This window comes from Hemiscyllium ocellatum, chromosome 15 (genome assembly GCF_020745735.1).
Source record: "Hemiscyllium ocellatum isolate sHemOce1 chromosome 15, sHemOce1.pat.X.cur, whole genome shotgun sequence".
In the NCBI taxonomy this organism is placed as follows: Eukaryota; Metazoa; Chordata; class Chondrichthyes; order Orectolobiformes; family Hemiscylliidae; genus Hemiscyllium; species Hemiscyllium ocellatum.
In genome coordinates, this window is record NC_083415.1 from 65,504,138 (window position 1) to 65,517,424 (window position 13,287).

The window sequence follows — 13,287 nt, forward strand, 5'->3', positions numbered from 1 at the left end:
GTGTGGGTGTGGGGGTGGGTGTGGGTATGGATGTGGGAGTGGGTGTGGGAGTGGGAGTGGGTGTGGGTGTGGGTGTGGGAGTGGGTGTGGGTGTGGGTGTGGGTGTGGGAGTGGGAGTGGGAGTGGGTGTGGGTGTGGAAGTGGGTGAGGGTGTGGGTGTGGGGGCGGGAGTGGGTATGGATGTGGGAGTGGGTGTGGGAGTGGGAGTGGGTGTGGGTGTGGGAGTGGGTGTGGGAGTGGGAGTGGGTGTGGGTGTGGGTGTGGGTGTGGGAGTGGGTGTGGGTGTGGGTGTGGGTGAGGGTGTGGGTGTGGTTGTGGGAGAGGGTGTGGTTGTGGGTGTGGGAGTGGGTGTGGATGTGGGAGTGGAAGTGGGTGAGGGTGTGGGTGTGGGTGAGGGTGTGGGAGCGGGTGTGGTTGTATGTGTGGGTGTGGGTGTGGGAGTGGGTGTGGGAGTGGGTGTGGGAGTGGGTGTGGGTGTGGGTGTGGGAGTGGGTGCGGGTGTGGGTGAAGGTGTGGGTGTGGGAGTGGGAGTGGCTGTGGGTATGCGAGTGGGTATGGGTGTGGGAGTGGGTGTGGGCGTGGCTGTGGGAGTGGTAAGGGTGTGGGTGTGGGTGTGGGTGTGGGTGTGGGTGTGGGTGTGGGAGTGGGTGTGGCTGTGGGTGTGGGAGTGGGTGTGGATGTGGGAGTGGAAGTGGGTGAGGGTGTGGGTGTGGGTGAGGGTGTGGGATCGGGTGTGGTTGTATGTGTGGGTGTGGGTGTGGGAGTGGGTGTGGTGTGGGTGTGGGTGTGGGTGTGGAAGTGGGTGAGGGTGTGGGTGTGGGTGTGCGTGTGGGTGTGTGTATGGGAGTGGGGGTGGGTGTGGGAGTGGGTGTGGGTGTGGGAGTGGGTGTGGGTGTGGGTGTGGGAGTGGGTGTGGGTGTGGGTGTGGGAGTGGGTGTGGGTGTGGGAGTTGAATTGGGTGTGGGTGTTGGATTGGGAGTGGGTGTGGGTGTGGGAGTGGGTGTGGGAGTGGGAGTGGGTGTGGGAGTGGGTGTGGGAGTGGGTGTGGGAGTGGGTGAGGGTGTGGGTGTGGGTGTGCGTGTGGGTGTGGGAGTGGGTGTGGGTGTGGGTGTGGGTGTGGGTGTGGAAGTGGGTGTGGGTGTGGGTGTGGGAGTGGGTGAGGGTGTGGGTGTGGGTGTGCGTGTGGGTGTGGGTGTGGGTGTGGGTGTGGGTGTGGGTGTGGAAGTGGGTGAGGGTGTGGGGTTGGGAGTGGGTATGGGTGTGGGAGTGGGTGTGGATGTGGGAGTGGAAGTGGGTGAGGGTGTGGGTGTGGGTGAGGGTGTGGGAGCGGGTGTGGTTGTATGTGTGGGTGTGGGTGTGGGAGTGGGTGTGGGAGTGGGTGTGGGAGTGGGTGTGGGTGTGGGTGTGGGAGTGGGTGCGGGTGTGGGTGAAGGTGTGGGTGTGGGAGTGGGAGTGGGTGTGGGTATGCGAGTGGGTATGGGTGTGGGAGTGGGTGTGGGTGTGGCTGTGGGAGTGGTGTGGGTGTGGGTGTGGGTGTGGGTGAGGGTGTGGGTGTGGTTGTGGGAGTGGGTGTGGCTGTGGGTGTGGGAGTGGGTGTGGATGTGGGAGTGGAAGTGGGTGAGGGTGTGGGTGTGGGTGAGGGTGTGGGATCGGGTGTGGTTGTATGTGTGGGTGTGGGTGTGGGAGTGGGTGTGGGAGTGGGTGTGGGTGTGGGTGTGGGAGTGGGTGTGGGTGTGGGTGTGGGTGTGGGTGTGGAAGTGGGTGAGGGTGTGGGTGTGGGTGTGCGTGTGGGTGTGTGTATGGGAGTGGGGGTGGGTGTGGGTGTGGGTGTGGGAGTGGGTGTGGGTGTGGGAGTGGGTGTGGGTGTGGGTGTGGGAGTGGGTGTGGATGTGGGTGTGGGAGTGGGTGTGGGTGTGGGAGTTGAATTGGGTGTGGGTGTTGGATTGGGAGTGGGTGTGGGTGTGGGAGTGGGTGTGGGAGTGGGAGTGGCTGTGGGAGTGGGTGTCGGTGTGGGTGTCGGTGTGGGTGAGGGTGTGGGTGTGGGAGTGGGTGTGGGAGTGGGTGTGGTTGTATGTGTGGGTGTGGGTGTGGGAGTGGGTGTGGGAGTGAGTGTGGGTGAGGGTGTGGGAGTGGGTGCGGGTGTGGGTGAAGGTGTGGGTGTGGGAGTGGGAGTGGGTGTGGGTATGCGAGTGGGTATGGGTGTGGGAGTGGGTGTGGGTGTGGCTGTGGGAGTGGTAAGGGTGTGGGTGTGGGTGTGGGTGAGGGTGTGGGTGTGGTTGTGGGAGTGGGTGTGGCTGTGGGTGTGGGAGTGGGTGTGGATGTGGGAGTGGAAGTGGGTGAGGGTGTGGGTGTGGGTGAGGGTGTGGGATCGGGTGTGGTTGTATGTGTGGGTGTGGGTGTGGGAGTGGGTGTGGGAGTGGGTATGGGTGTGGGTGTGGGTGTGGGTGTGGGTGTGGAAGTGGGTGAGGGTGTGAGTGTGCGTGTGGGTGTGTGTATGGGAGTGGGGGTGGGTGTGGGTATGGGTGTGGGAGTGGGTGTGGGTGTGGGAGTGGGTGTGGGTGTGGGTGTGGGAGTGGGTGTGGATGTGGGTGTGGGAGTGGGTGTGGGTGTGGGAGTTGAATTGGGTGTGGGTGTTGGATTGGGAGTGGGTGTGGGTGTGGGAGTGGGTGTGGGAGTGGGAGTGGGTGTGGGAGTGGGTGTCGGTGTGGGTGTCGGTGTGGGTGTGGGTGTGGGTGTGGGAGTGGGTGTGGGAGTGGGTGAGGGTGTGGGTGTGGGTGTGCGTGTGGGTGTGGGAGTGGGTGTGGGTGTGGGTGTGGGTGTGGAAGTGGGTGTGGGTGTGGGTGTGGGAGTGGGTGAGGGTGTGGGTGTGGGTGTGCGTGTGGGTGTGGGAGTGGGTGTGGGTGTGGGTGTGGGTGTGGAAGTGGGTGAGGGTGTGGGTGTGGGGGTGGGAGTGGGTATGGGTGTGGGAGTGGGTGTGGATGTGGGAGTGGAAGTGGGTGAGGGTGTGGGTGTGGGTGAGGGTGTGAGAGCGGGTGTGGTTGTATGTGTGGGTGTGGGTGTGGGAGTGGGTGTGGGAGTGGGTGTGGGTGTGGGTGTGGGAGTGGGTGCGGGTGTGGGTGAAGGTGTGGGTGTGGGTGGGAGTGGGTGTGGGTGTATGGGTGTGGGAGTGGGTGTGGGTGTGGCTGTGGGTGTGGGAGTGGGTGTGGATGTGGGAGTGGAAGTGGGTGAGGGTGTGGGTGTGGGATCGGGTGTGGTTGTATGTGTGGGTGTGGGTGTGGGAGGGGGTGTGGGAGTGGGTGTGGGTGTGGGTGTGGGAGTGGGTGTGGGTGTGGGTGTGGGTGTGGGTGTGGAAGTGGGTGAGGGTGTGGGTGTGGGTGTGCGTGTGGGTGTGTGTATGGGAGTGGGGGTGGGTGTGGGTGTGGGTGTGGGAGTGGGTGTGGGTGTGGGAGTGGGTGTGGGTGTGGGTGTGGATGTGGGTGTGGGAGTGGGTGTGGGTGTGAGAGTGGGTGTGGGTGTGGGAGAGGGTGTGGAAGTGGGTGTGGGAGTGGGTGTGGATGTGGGAGTGGGTGTGGGTGTGGGTGTGGGTATGCGAGTGGGTGTGGGTGTGGGAGTGGGTGTGGGAGTGGGTGTGGGTGTGGGTGTGGGAGTGGGTGTGGGTGTGGGTGTGGGAGTGGGTGTGGGTGTGGGTGTGGGAGTGGGAGTGGGAGTGGGAGTGGGTGTGGGTGTGGGTGTGGGTGTGGGAGTGGGTGTGGGTGTGGGAGTGGGTGTGGGTGTGGGTGTGGGTGTGGGTGTGGGTGTGGGGGTGGGTGTGGGTGTGGGTGTGGGTGTGGGTGTGGGAGTGGGTGTGGGAGTGGGTGTGGGTGTGGATGTGGGTGTGGGAGTGGGAGTGGGTGTGGGTGTGGGTGAGGGTGTGGGTGTGGGTGTGCGTGTGGTTGTGGGATTGGGAGTGGGTGTGGGTGTGGGTGTGCGTGTGGGTGTGGGAGTGGGTGTGGGAGTGGGTGTGGGTGTGGGTGTGGGTGTGCGTGTGGGTGTGGGGGTGGGTGTGGGTGTGGGTGTGGGAGTGGGTGTGGGAGTGGGAGTGGGTGTGGGTGTGGGTGTGGGAGTGGGTGTGGGTGTGGGTGTGGGTGTGGGAGTGGGAGTGGGTGTGGGTGTGGGTGTGGAAGTGGGTGAGGGTGTGGGTGTGGGGGCGGGAGTGGGTATGGATGTGGGAGTGGGTGTGGGAGTGGGAGTGGGTGTGGGTGTGGGAGTGGGTGTGGGAGTGGGAGTGGGTGTGGGTGTGGGTGTGGGTGTGGGAGTGGGTGTGGGTGTGGGTGTGGGTGAGGGTGTGGGTGTGGTTGTGGGAGAGGGTGTGGTTGTGGGTGTGGGAGTGGGTGTGGATGTGGGAGTGGAAGTGGGTGAGGGTGTGGGTGTGGGTGAGGGTGTGGGAGCGGGTGTGGTTGTATGTGTGGGTGTGGGTGTGGGAGTGGGTGTGGGAGTGGGTGTGGGAGTGGGTGTGGGTGTGGGTGTGGGAGTGGGTGCGGGTGTGGGTGAAGGTGTGGGTGTGGGAGTGGGAGTGGGTGTGGGTATGCGAGTGGGTATGGGTGTGGGAGTGGGTGTGGGCGTGGCTGTGGGAGTGGTAAGGGTGTGGGTGTGGGTGTGGGTGAGGGTGTGGGTGTGGTTGTGGGAGTGGGTGTGGCTGTGGGTGTGGGAGTGGGTGTGGATGTGGGAGTGGAAGTGGGTGAGGGTGTGGGTGTGGGTGAGGGTGTGGGATCGGGTGTGGTTGTATGTGTGGGTGTGGGTGTGGGAGTGGGTGTGGGTGTGGGTGTGGGTGTGGGTGTGGAAGTGGGTGAGGGTGTGGGTGTGGGTGTGCGTGTGGGTGTGTGTATGGGAGTGGGGGTGGGTGTGGGAGTGGGTGTGGGTGTGGGAGTGGGTGTGGGTGTGGGTGTGGGAGTGGGTGTGGGTGTGGGTGTGGGAGTGGGTGTGGGTGTGGGAGTTGAATTGGGTGTGGGTGTTGGATTGGGAGTGGGTGTGGGTGTGGGAGTGGGTGTGGGAGTGGGAGTGGGTGTGGGAGTGGGTGTGGGAGTGGGTGTGGGAGTGGGTGAGGGTGTGGGTGTGGGTGTGCGTGTGGGTGTGGGAGTGGGTGTGGGTGTGGGTGTGGGTGTGGGTGTGGGAGTGGGTGTGGGTGTGGGTGTGGGAGTGGGTGAGGGTGTGGGTGTGGGTGTGCGTGTGGGTGTGGGAGTGGGTGTGGGTGTGGGTGTGGGTGTGGAAGTGGGTGAGGGTGTGGGGTTGGGAGTGGGTATGGGTGTGGGAGTGGGTGTGGATGTGGGAGTGGAAGTGGGTGAGGGTGTGGGTGTGGGTGAGGGTGTGGGAGCGGGTGTGGTTGTATGTGTGGGTGTGGGTGTGGGAGTGGGTGTGGGAGTGGGTGTGGGAGTGGGTGTGGGTGTGGGTGTGGGAGTGGGTGCGGGTGTGGGTGAAGGTGTGGGTGTGGGAGTGGGAGTGGGTGTGGGTATGCGAGTGGGTATGGGTGTGGGAGTGGGTGTGGGTGTGGCTGTGGGAGTGGTGTGGGTGTGGGTGTGGGTGTGGGTGAGGGTGTGGGTGTGGGTGTGGGAGTGGGTGTGGCTGTGGGTGTGGGAGTGGGTGTGGATGTGGGAGTGGAAGTGGGTGAGGGTGTGGGTGTGGGTGAGGGTGTGGGATCGGGTGTGGTTGTATGTGTGGGTGTGGGTGTGGGAGTGGGTGTGGGAGTGGGTGTGGGTGTGGGTGTGGGAGTGGGTGTGGGTGTGGGTGTGGGTGTGGGTGTGGAAGTGGGTGAGGGTGTGGGTGTGGGTGTGCGTGTGGGTGTGTGTATGGGAGTGGGGGTGGGTGTGGGTATGGGTGTGGGAGTGGGTGTGGGTGTGGGAGTGGGTGTGGGTGTGGGTGTGGGAGTGGGTGTGGGTGTGGGTGTGGGAGTGGGTGTGGGTGTGGGAGTTGAATTGGGTGTGGGTGTTGGATTGGGAGTGGGTGTGGGTGTGGGAGTGGGTGTGGGAGTGGGAGTGGCTGTGGGAGTGGGTGTCGGTGTGGGTGTCGGTGTGGGTGAGGGTGTGGGTGTGGGAGTGGGTGTGGGAGTGGGTGAGGGTGTGGGTGTGGGTGTGCGTGTGGGTGTGGGAGTGGGTGTGGGTGTGGGTGTGGGTGTGGAAGTGGGTGTGGGTGTGGGAGTGGGTGAGGGTGTGGGTGAGGGTGTGGGTGTGGGTGTGCGTGTGGGTGTGGGAGTGGGTGTGGGTGTGGGTGTGGGTGTGGAAGTGGGTGTGGGTGTGGGTGTGGGAGTGGGTGAGGGTGTGGGTGTGGGTGTGCGTGTGGGTGTGGGAGTGGGTGTGGGTGAGGGTGTGGGTGTGGAAGTGGGTGAGGGTGTGGGTGTGGGGGTGGGAGTGGGTATGGGTGTGGGAGTGGGTGTGGATGTGGGAGTGGAAGTGGTTGAGGGTGTGGGTGTGGGTGAGGGTGTGAGAGCGGGTGTGGTTGTATGTGTGGGTGTGGGTGTGGGAGTGGGTGTGGGAGTGGGTGTGGGAGTGGGTGTGGGTGTGGGTGTGGGAGTGGGTGCGGGTGTGGGTGAAGGTGTGGGTGTGGGAGTGGGAGTGGGTGTGGGTATGCGAGTGGGTATGGGTGTGGGAGTGGGTGTGGGTGTGGCTGTGGGTGTGGGAGTGGGTGTGGATGTGGGAGTGGAAGTGGGTGAGGGTGTGGGTGTGGGATCGGGTGTGGTTGTATGTGTGGGTGTGGGTGTGGGAGTGGGTGTGGGAGTGGGTGTGGGTGTGGGTGTGGGAGTGGGTGTGGGTGTGGGTGTGGGTGTGGGTGTGGAAGTGGGTGAGGGTGTGGGTGTGGGTGTGCGTGTGGGTGTGTGTATGGGAGTGGGGGTGGGTGTGGGTATGGGTGTGGGAGTGGGTGTGGGTGTGGGAGTGGGTGTGGGTGTGGGTGTGGATGTGGGTGTGGGAGTGGGTGTGGGTGTGAGAGTGGGTGTGGGTGTGGGAGAGGGTGTGGAAGTGGGTGTGGGAGTGGGTGTGGATGTGGGAGTGGGTGTGGGTGTGGGTGTGGGTATGCGAGTGGGTATGGGTGTGGGAGTGGGTGTGGGAGTGGGTGTGGGTGTGGGTGTGGGAATGGGTGTGGGTGTGGGTGTGGGTGTGGGTGTGGGTGTGGGTGTGGGAGTGGGAGTGGGAGTGGAAGCGGGTGTGGGTGTGGGTGTGGGTGTGGGAGTGGGTGTGGGTGTGGGAGTGGGTGAGGGTGTGGGTGTGGGTGTGCGTGTGGGTGTGGGGGTGGGTGTGGGTATGGGTGTGGGTGTGGGTGTGGGAGTGGGTGTGGGTGTGGGAGTGGGAGTGGGTGTGGGTGTGGGTGAGGGTGTGGGTGTGGGTGTGCGTGTGGTTGTGGGATTGGGAGTGGGTGTGGGTGTGGGTGTGCGTGTGGGTGTGGGAGTGGGTGTGGGAGTGGGTGTGGGTGTGGGTGTGGGTGTGCGTGTGGGTGTGGGGGTGGGTGTGGGTATGGATGTGGGAGTGGATGTGGGAGTGGGAGTGGGTGTGGGTGTGGGTGTGGGAGTGGGTGTGGGTGTGGGTGTGGGTGTGGGAGTGGGAGTGGGTGTGGGTGTGGGTGTGGAAGTGGGTGAGGGTGTGGGTGTGGGGGTGGGAGTGGGTATGGATGTGGGAGTGGGTGTGGGAGTGGGAGTGGGTGTGGGTGTGGGAGTGGGTGTGGGAGTGGGAGTGGGTGTGGGTGTGGGTGTGGGTGTGGGAGTGGGTGTGGGTGTGGGTGTGGGTGAGGGTGTGGGTGTGGTTGTGGGAGAGGGTGTGGTTGTGGGTGTGGGAGTGGGTGTGGATGTGGGAGTGGAAGTGGGTGAGGGTGTGGGTGTGGGTGAGGGTGTGGGAGCGGGTGTGGTTGTATGTGTGGGTGTGGGTGTGGGAGTGGGTGTGGGAGTGGGTGTGGGTGTGGGAGTGGGTGCGGGTGTGGGTGAAGGTGTGGGTGTGGGAGTGGGAGTGGGTGTGGGTATGCGAGTGGGTATGGGTGTGGGAGTGGGTGTGGGTGTGGCTGTGGGAGTGGTAAGGGTGTGGGTGTGGGTGTGGGTGAGGGTGTGGGTGTGGTTGTGGGAGTGGGTGTGGCTGTGGGTGTGGGAGTGGGTGTGGATGTGGGAGTGGAAGTGGGTGAGGGTGTGGGTGTGGGTGAGGGTGTGGGAGCGGGTGTGGTTGTATGTGTGGGTGTGGGTGTGGGAGTGGGTGTGGGAGTGGGTGTGGGTGTGGGTGTGGGAGTGGGTGTGGGTGTGGGTGTGGGTGTGGGTGTGGAAGTGGGTGTGGGTGTGGGTGTGGGTGTGCGTGTGGGTGTGTGTATGGGAGTGGGGGTGGGTGTGGGAGTGGGTGTGGGTGTGGGAGTGGGTGTGGGTGTGGGTGTGGGAGTGGGTGTGGATGTGGGTGTGGGAGTGGGTGTGGGTGTGGGAGTTGAATTGGGTGTGGGTGTTGGATTGGGAGTGGGTGTGGGTGTGGGAGTGGGTGTGGGAGTGGGAGTGGGTGTGGGAGTGGGTGTCGAAGTGGGTGTCGGTGTGGGTGAGGGTGTGGGTGTGGGAGTGGGTGAGGGTGTGGGTGTGGGTGTGCGTGTGGGTGTGGGAGTGGGTGTGTGAGTGCGTGTGCGTGTGGGTGTGGGAGTGGGTGTGGGTGTGGGTGTGGGAGTGGGTGAGGGTGTGGGTGTGGGTGTGCGTGTGGGTGTGGGAGTGGGTGTGGGTGTGGGTGTGGGTGTGGAAGTGGGTGAGGGTGTGGGGGTGGGAGTGGGTATGGGTGTGGGAGTGGGTGTGGATGTGGGAGTGGAAGTGGGTGAGGGTGTGGGTGTGGGTGAGGGTGTGGGAGCGGGTGTGGTTGTATGTGTGGGTGTGGGTGTGGGAGTGGGTGTGGGAGTGGGTGTGGGAGTGGGTGTGGGTGTGGGTGTGGGAGTGGGTGCGGGTGTGGGTGAAGGTGTGGGTGTGGGAGTGGGAGTGGGTGTGGGTATGCGAGTGGGTATGGGTGTGGGAGTGGGTGTGGGTGTGGCTGTGGGAGTGGTGTGGGTGTGGGTGTGGGTGTGGGTGAGGGTGTGGGTGTGGTTGTGGGAGTGGGTGTGGCTGTGGGTGTGGGAGTGGGTGTGGATGTGGGAGTGGAAGTGGGTGAGGGTGTGGGTGTGGGTGAGGGTGTGGGATCGGGTGTGGTTGTATGTGTGGGTGTGGGTGTGGGAGTGGGTGTGGGAGTGGGTGTGGGTGTGGGTGTGGGAGTGGGTGTGGGTGTGGGTGTGGGTGTGGGTGTGGAAGTGGGTGAGGGTGTGGGTGTGGGTGTGCGTGTGGGTGTGTGTATGGGAGTGGGGGTGGGTGTGGGTATGGGTGTGGGAGTGGGTGTGGGTGTGGGAGTGGGTGTGGGTGTGGGTGTGGGAGTGGGTGTGGATGTGGGTGTGGGAGTGGGTGTGGGTGTGGGAGTTGAATTGGGTGTGGGTGTTGGATTGGGAGTGGGTGTGGGTGTGGGAGTGGGTGTGGGAGTGGGAGTGGCTGTGGGAGTGGGTGTCGGTGTGGGTGTCGGTGTGGGTGAGGGTGTGGGTGTGGGAGTGGGTGTGGGAGTGGGTGAGGGTGTGGGTGTGGGTGTGCGTGTGGGTGTGGGTGTGGGTGTGGAAGTGGGTGTGGGTGTGGGAGTGGGTGAGGGTGTGGGTGTGGGTGTGCGTGTGGGTGTGGGAGTGGGTGTGGGTGTGGAAGTGGGTGAGGGTGTGGGTGTGGGGGTGGGTTAGGGAGTGGGAGTGGGTGTGGGTGTGGGTGTGGGTGTGGGAGTGGGTGTGGGTGTGGGAGTGGGTGTGGGTATGCGAGTGGGTATGGGTGTGAGAGTGGGTGTGGGTGTGGTTGTGGGTGTGGGTGTGGGAGTGGGTGTGGGAGTGGGTGTGAATGTGGGAGAGGGAGTGTGTGTGGGCATGGGAGTGTGATTGGGTGTGGGTGTGGGCAAGGGTGTGGGAGTGGGTGTGGGTGTGGGTGAAGGTGTGGGTGTGGGAGTGGGAGTGGGTGTGGGTATGCGAGTGGGTATGGGTGAGGGTGTGGGTGTGGGTGAGGGTGTGGGAGCGGGTGTAGTTGTATGTGTGGGTGTGGGTGTGGGAGTGGGTGTGGGAGTGGGTGTGGGTGTGGGTGTGGGTGTGGGAGTGGGTGTGGGTGTGGGAGTGGGTGTGGGTATGCGAGTGGGTATGGGTGTGAGAGTGGGTGTGGGTGTGGTTGTGGGTGTGGGAGTGGGTGTAGGTGTGGGTATGGGTGTGGGTGTGGGAGTGGGTGTGGGTGTGGGAGTGGGTGTGGGTGTGGGAGTGGGTGTGAGTGTGGGAATGGGTGTGGGTGTGGGAGTGGGTGTTGGTGTGGGAGTGGGTGTGGGTGTGGGAGTGGGTGTGGGTGTGGGAGTGGGTGTGAGTGTGGGAATGGGTGTGGGTGTGGGAGTGGGTGTTGGTGTGAGAGTGGGTGTGGGTGTGGTTGTGGGTGTGGGAGTGGGTGTGGGTGTGGGAGTGGGTGTGGGTGTGGGTGTGGGTGTGGGTGTGGGTGTGGGTGTGGGAGTGGGTATGGGTGTGGGAGTGGGTGTGGGTGTGGGTGTGGGTGTGGGAATGGGTGTGGGTGTGGGAGTGGATGTGGGTGTGGGTGTTGGTGTGGGAGTGGGTGTGGGAGTGGGTGTCGGTGTGGGTGTGGGAGTGAGAGTGGGTTTTGGTGTGGGTGTGTGTGTGTGGGTGGGTGTGGGAGTGGGTGTGGGTGTGGGTGTGGGAGTGGTTGTGGGAGTGGGAGTTGGAGTGGTTGTGGCCGTGGGAGTGGGTGTGGGTGTGGGTGTGGGAGTGGGTGTGGGTGTGGGAGTGGGTGTGGGTGTGGGTGTGGTTCTGGGAGTGGGAGTGGGTGTTGGTGTTGGTGTGGTTGTGGGTGTGTGTGTGGGTGTGGGTGTGGGTGTGGGAGTGGGAGTGGGTGTGGGAGTGGGAGTGGGAGTGTGTGTTGGTGTTGGTGTGGGTGTGGGTGTGTGTGTGGGTGTGGGAGTGGGAGTGGGTGTTGGTGTTGGTGTGGGTGTGGGTGTGGGTGTGTGTGTGGGTGTGGGAGTGGGTGTGAGTGTGGGAATGGGTGTGTGAGTGGGTGTGGGTGTGTGTGTGGGTGTGTGAGTGGGTGTGGGAGTGGGAGTGGGTGTGGGTGTGGGAGTGGGTGTGGGAGTGGGAGTGGGTGTGTGTGTGGGTATGGGTGTGTGTGTGGGTGTGGGTGTGTGTGTGGGAGTGGGTGTTGGTGTGGGTGTGTGTGTGTGTGTGTGGGTGTGGGAGTGGGAGTGGGTGTGGGTGTGGGAGTAGGTGTTGGTGTGGGTGTGTGTGTGTGTGGGTGTGGGCGTGGGAGTGGGTGTGGGTGTGGGTGTGGGAGTGGTTGTGGGAGTGGGAGTGGGTGTGGGAGTTGGAGTGGGTGTGGGAGTGGGAGTGGGTGTGTGGGAGTGGGAGTGGGAGTGGGTGTGGGAGTGGGTGTGGGTGTGGGTGTGGGCGTGTCTGTGGGTGTCGGTGTAGGAGTGGGAGTGGGTGTGGGTGTGGGAGTGGGTGTGGGTGTGGGTGTGTGGGAGTGGTTGTGGGAGTGGGAGTGGGTATGGGTGTGGCCTTGGGAGTGGGTGTGGGTGTGGATGTGGGTGTGGGAGTGGGAGTGGGTGTGGGTGTGGGTATGGGTGTGGATGTGGGTGTGGGAGTGGGAGTGGGTGTGGGTGTGGTTGTGGGAGTGGGTGTGTGTGTGGGAGTGGGTGTGGGAGTGGGTGTGGGAGTGGTTGTGGGAGTGGGTGTGGGTGTTGGAGTGGGAGTGGGTGTGGGTGTGGGTGTGGGTGTGGGAGTGGGTGTGGGAGTGGTTGTGGGAGTGGGTGTGGGAGTGGGAGTGGGTGTGGGAGTGGTTGTGGGAGTGGGTGTGGGAGTGGGAGTCGGTGTGGGAGTGGGTGTGGGAGTGGTTGTGGGTGTGGGTGTGGGAGTGGGTGTGGGTGTGGGTGTGGGAGTGGGAGTGGGTGTGGGTGTGGGTGTGGGAGTGGGAGTGGTTGTGGCCTTGGGAGTGGGTGTGGGTGTGGGTGTGGATTTTGGAGTGGGGGTGGGTGTGGGTGTGGGTGTGGGAGTGGGTGTGGGTGTGGGTGTGGGTGTGGGAGTGGGAGTGGTTGTGGCCTTGGGAGTGGGTGTGGGTGTGGGTGTGGATTTTGGAGTGGGGGTGGGTGTGGGTGTGGGTGTGTGTGTGGGTGTGGATGTGTGTGTGGGTGTGGGTATGGGTGTGGGAGTGGGTGTGGGAGTGGGTGTGGGTGTGGGAGTGGGAGTGGGTGTGGGTGTGGGTGTGGGAGTGTGTGTGGGTGTGGGCGTGGGAGTGTGTGTGGGTGAGTGTGTGTGTGTGGGTGTGGGCGTGGGAGTGTGTGTGGGTGTGTGTGTGTGGGTTTTGGAGTGGGGATGGGTGTGGGAGTGGGTGTGGGTGTGGGAGTGGGTGTGGGTGTGGGTGTGGTTGTGGGCGTGGGAGTGTGTGTGGGTGAGTGTGTGTGTGTGGGTGTGGGCGTGGGAGTGTGTGTGGGTGTGGGTGTGTGGGTTTTGGAGTGGGTGTGGGTGTGGGAGTGGGTGTGGGTGTGGGAGTGGGTGTGGGTGTGGGTGTGGTTGTGGGAGTGGGAGTGTGTGTGGGTGTAGGTGTGGGTGTGGGTGTGGGTGTGGGTTTGGGAGTTGGAGTGGGTGTAGATGTTTGTGGGGAATCTATGGAATTCACTGCCCAGAAGGATGTGGAGGCCAGGCATTGAGTATATTTGAGACTGAAATAGATCGGTTCTTGACTATCAATGAGATCAAGGGTTACAGGGAGAAAGCGGGAGAATGGGATTGAGAAACTTATCAGCCATGATTGAATAGCACAGGAGACTTGATGGGGTCAATGGCCTAATTTGTGCTCCTGTGTTTTATGGTCTTATCATGGCTGGTCTTCTACCCAGAGAAGTTTTGCGAGGTTTATACTAGTTCTGGAGGAATTTGTTGATGAGGAGAGGTTTAGTAGATTGAGCCGGTTCTGATTGGAATTTTGAAGAATGAGACACATCTTTATAAGATTCTTGTGGTTTGGTGGTTTGATGGGGTTTGATTCTTGGGGTTTGATGGGGGAGATGAGGTTATTTCCCTTTGTGGAAGGGTCTGGACCTCTCAGGTATCACCTGAGTGTTAATGGCTGTCCATTTAAGACAGAGATGAGGAGGAATATCTTCTCTACTGAAGTGAATCTGTGAAACTCTTTACCACAGAGAGCTATCGAGGCTGGTTTGTGAAATATATTCACTGCTGAGAGAGACAGACGTTTAGTCAGTAAGGGAATAAGAGGTTAAA

At 63.1% G+C, this 13,287-nt stretch overlaps 1 protein-coding gene across 1 annotated transcript in view; it reads right to left on the reverse strand.

The window, feature by feature from the left end:
• Nucleotides 1–13,287, reverse strand: part of LOC132822856 (mucin-2-like) — a 44,276-nt gene that overhangs the window by 14,204 nt on the left and 16,785 nt on the right. Inside the window, 11 exon segments of the mRNA XM_060836229.1 lie at nt 266–480; nt 974–1,454; nt 1,676–2,065; nt 2,656–3,096; nt 3,532–4,488; nt 4,773–5,257; nt 5,554–5,866; nt 6,806–7,738; nt 9,171–9,779; nt 10,227–10,880; nt 11,665–11,991. Of these exon segments, the coding sequence (XP_060692212.1) occupies nt 266–480; nt 974–1,454; nt 1,676–2,065; nt 2,656–3,096; nt 3,532–4,488; nt 4,773–5,257; nt 5,554–5,866; nt 6,806–7,738; nt 9,171–9,779; nt 10,227–10,880; nt 11,665–11,991 (5,805 nt within the window).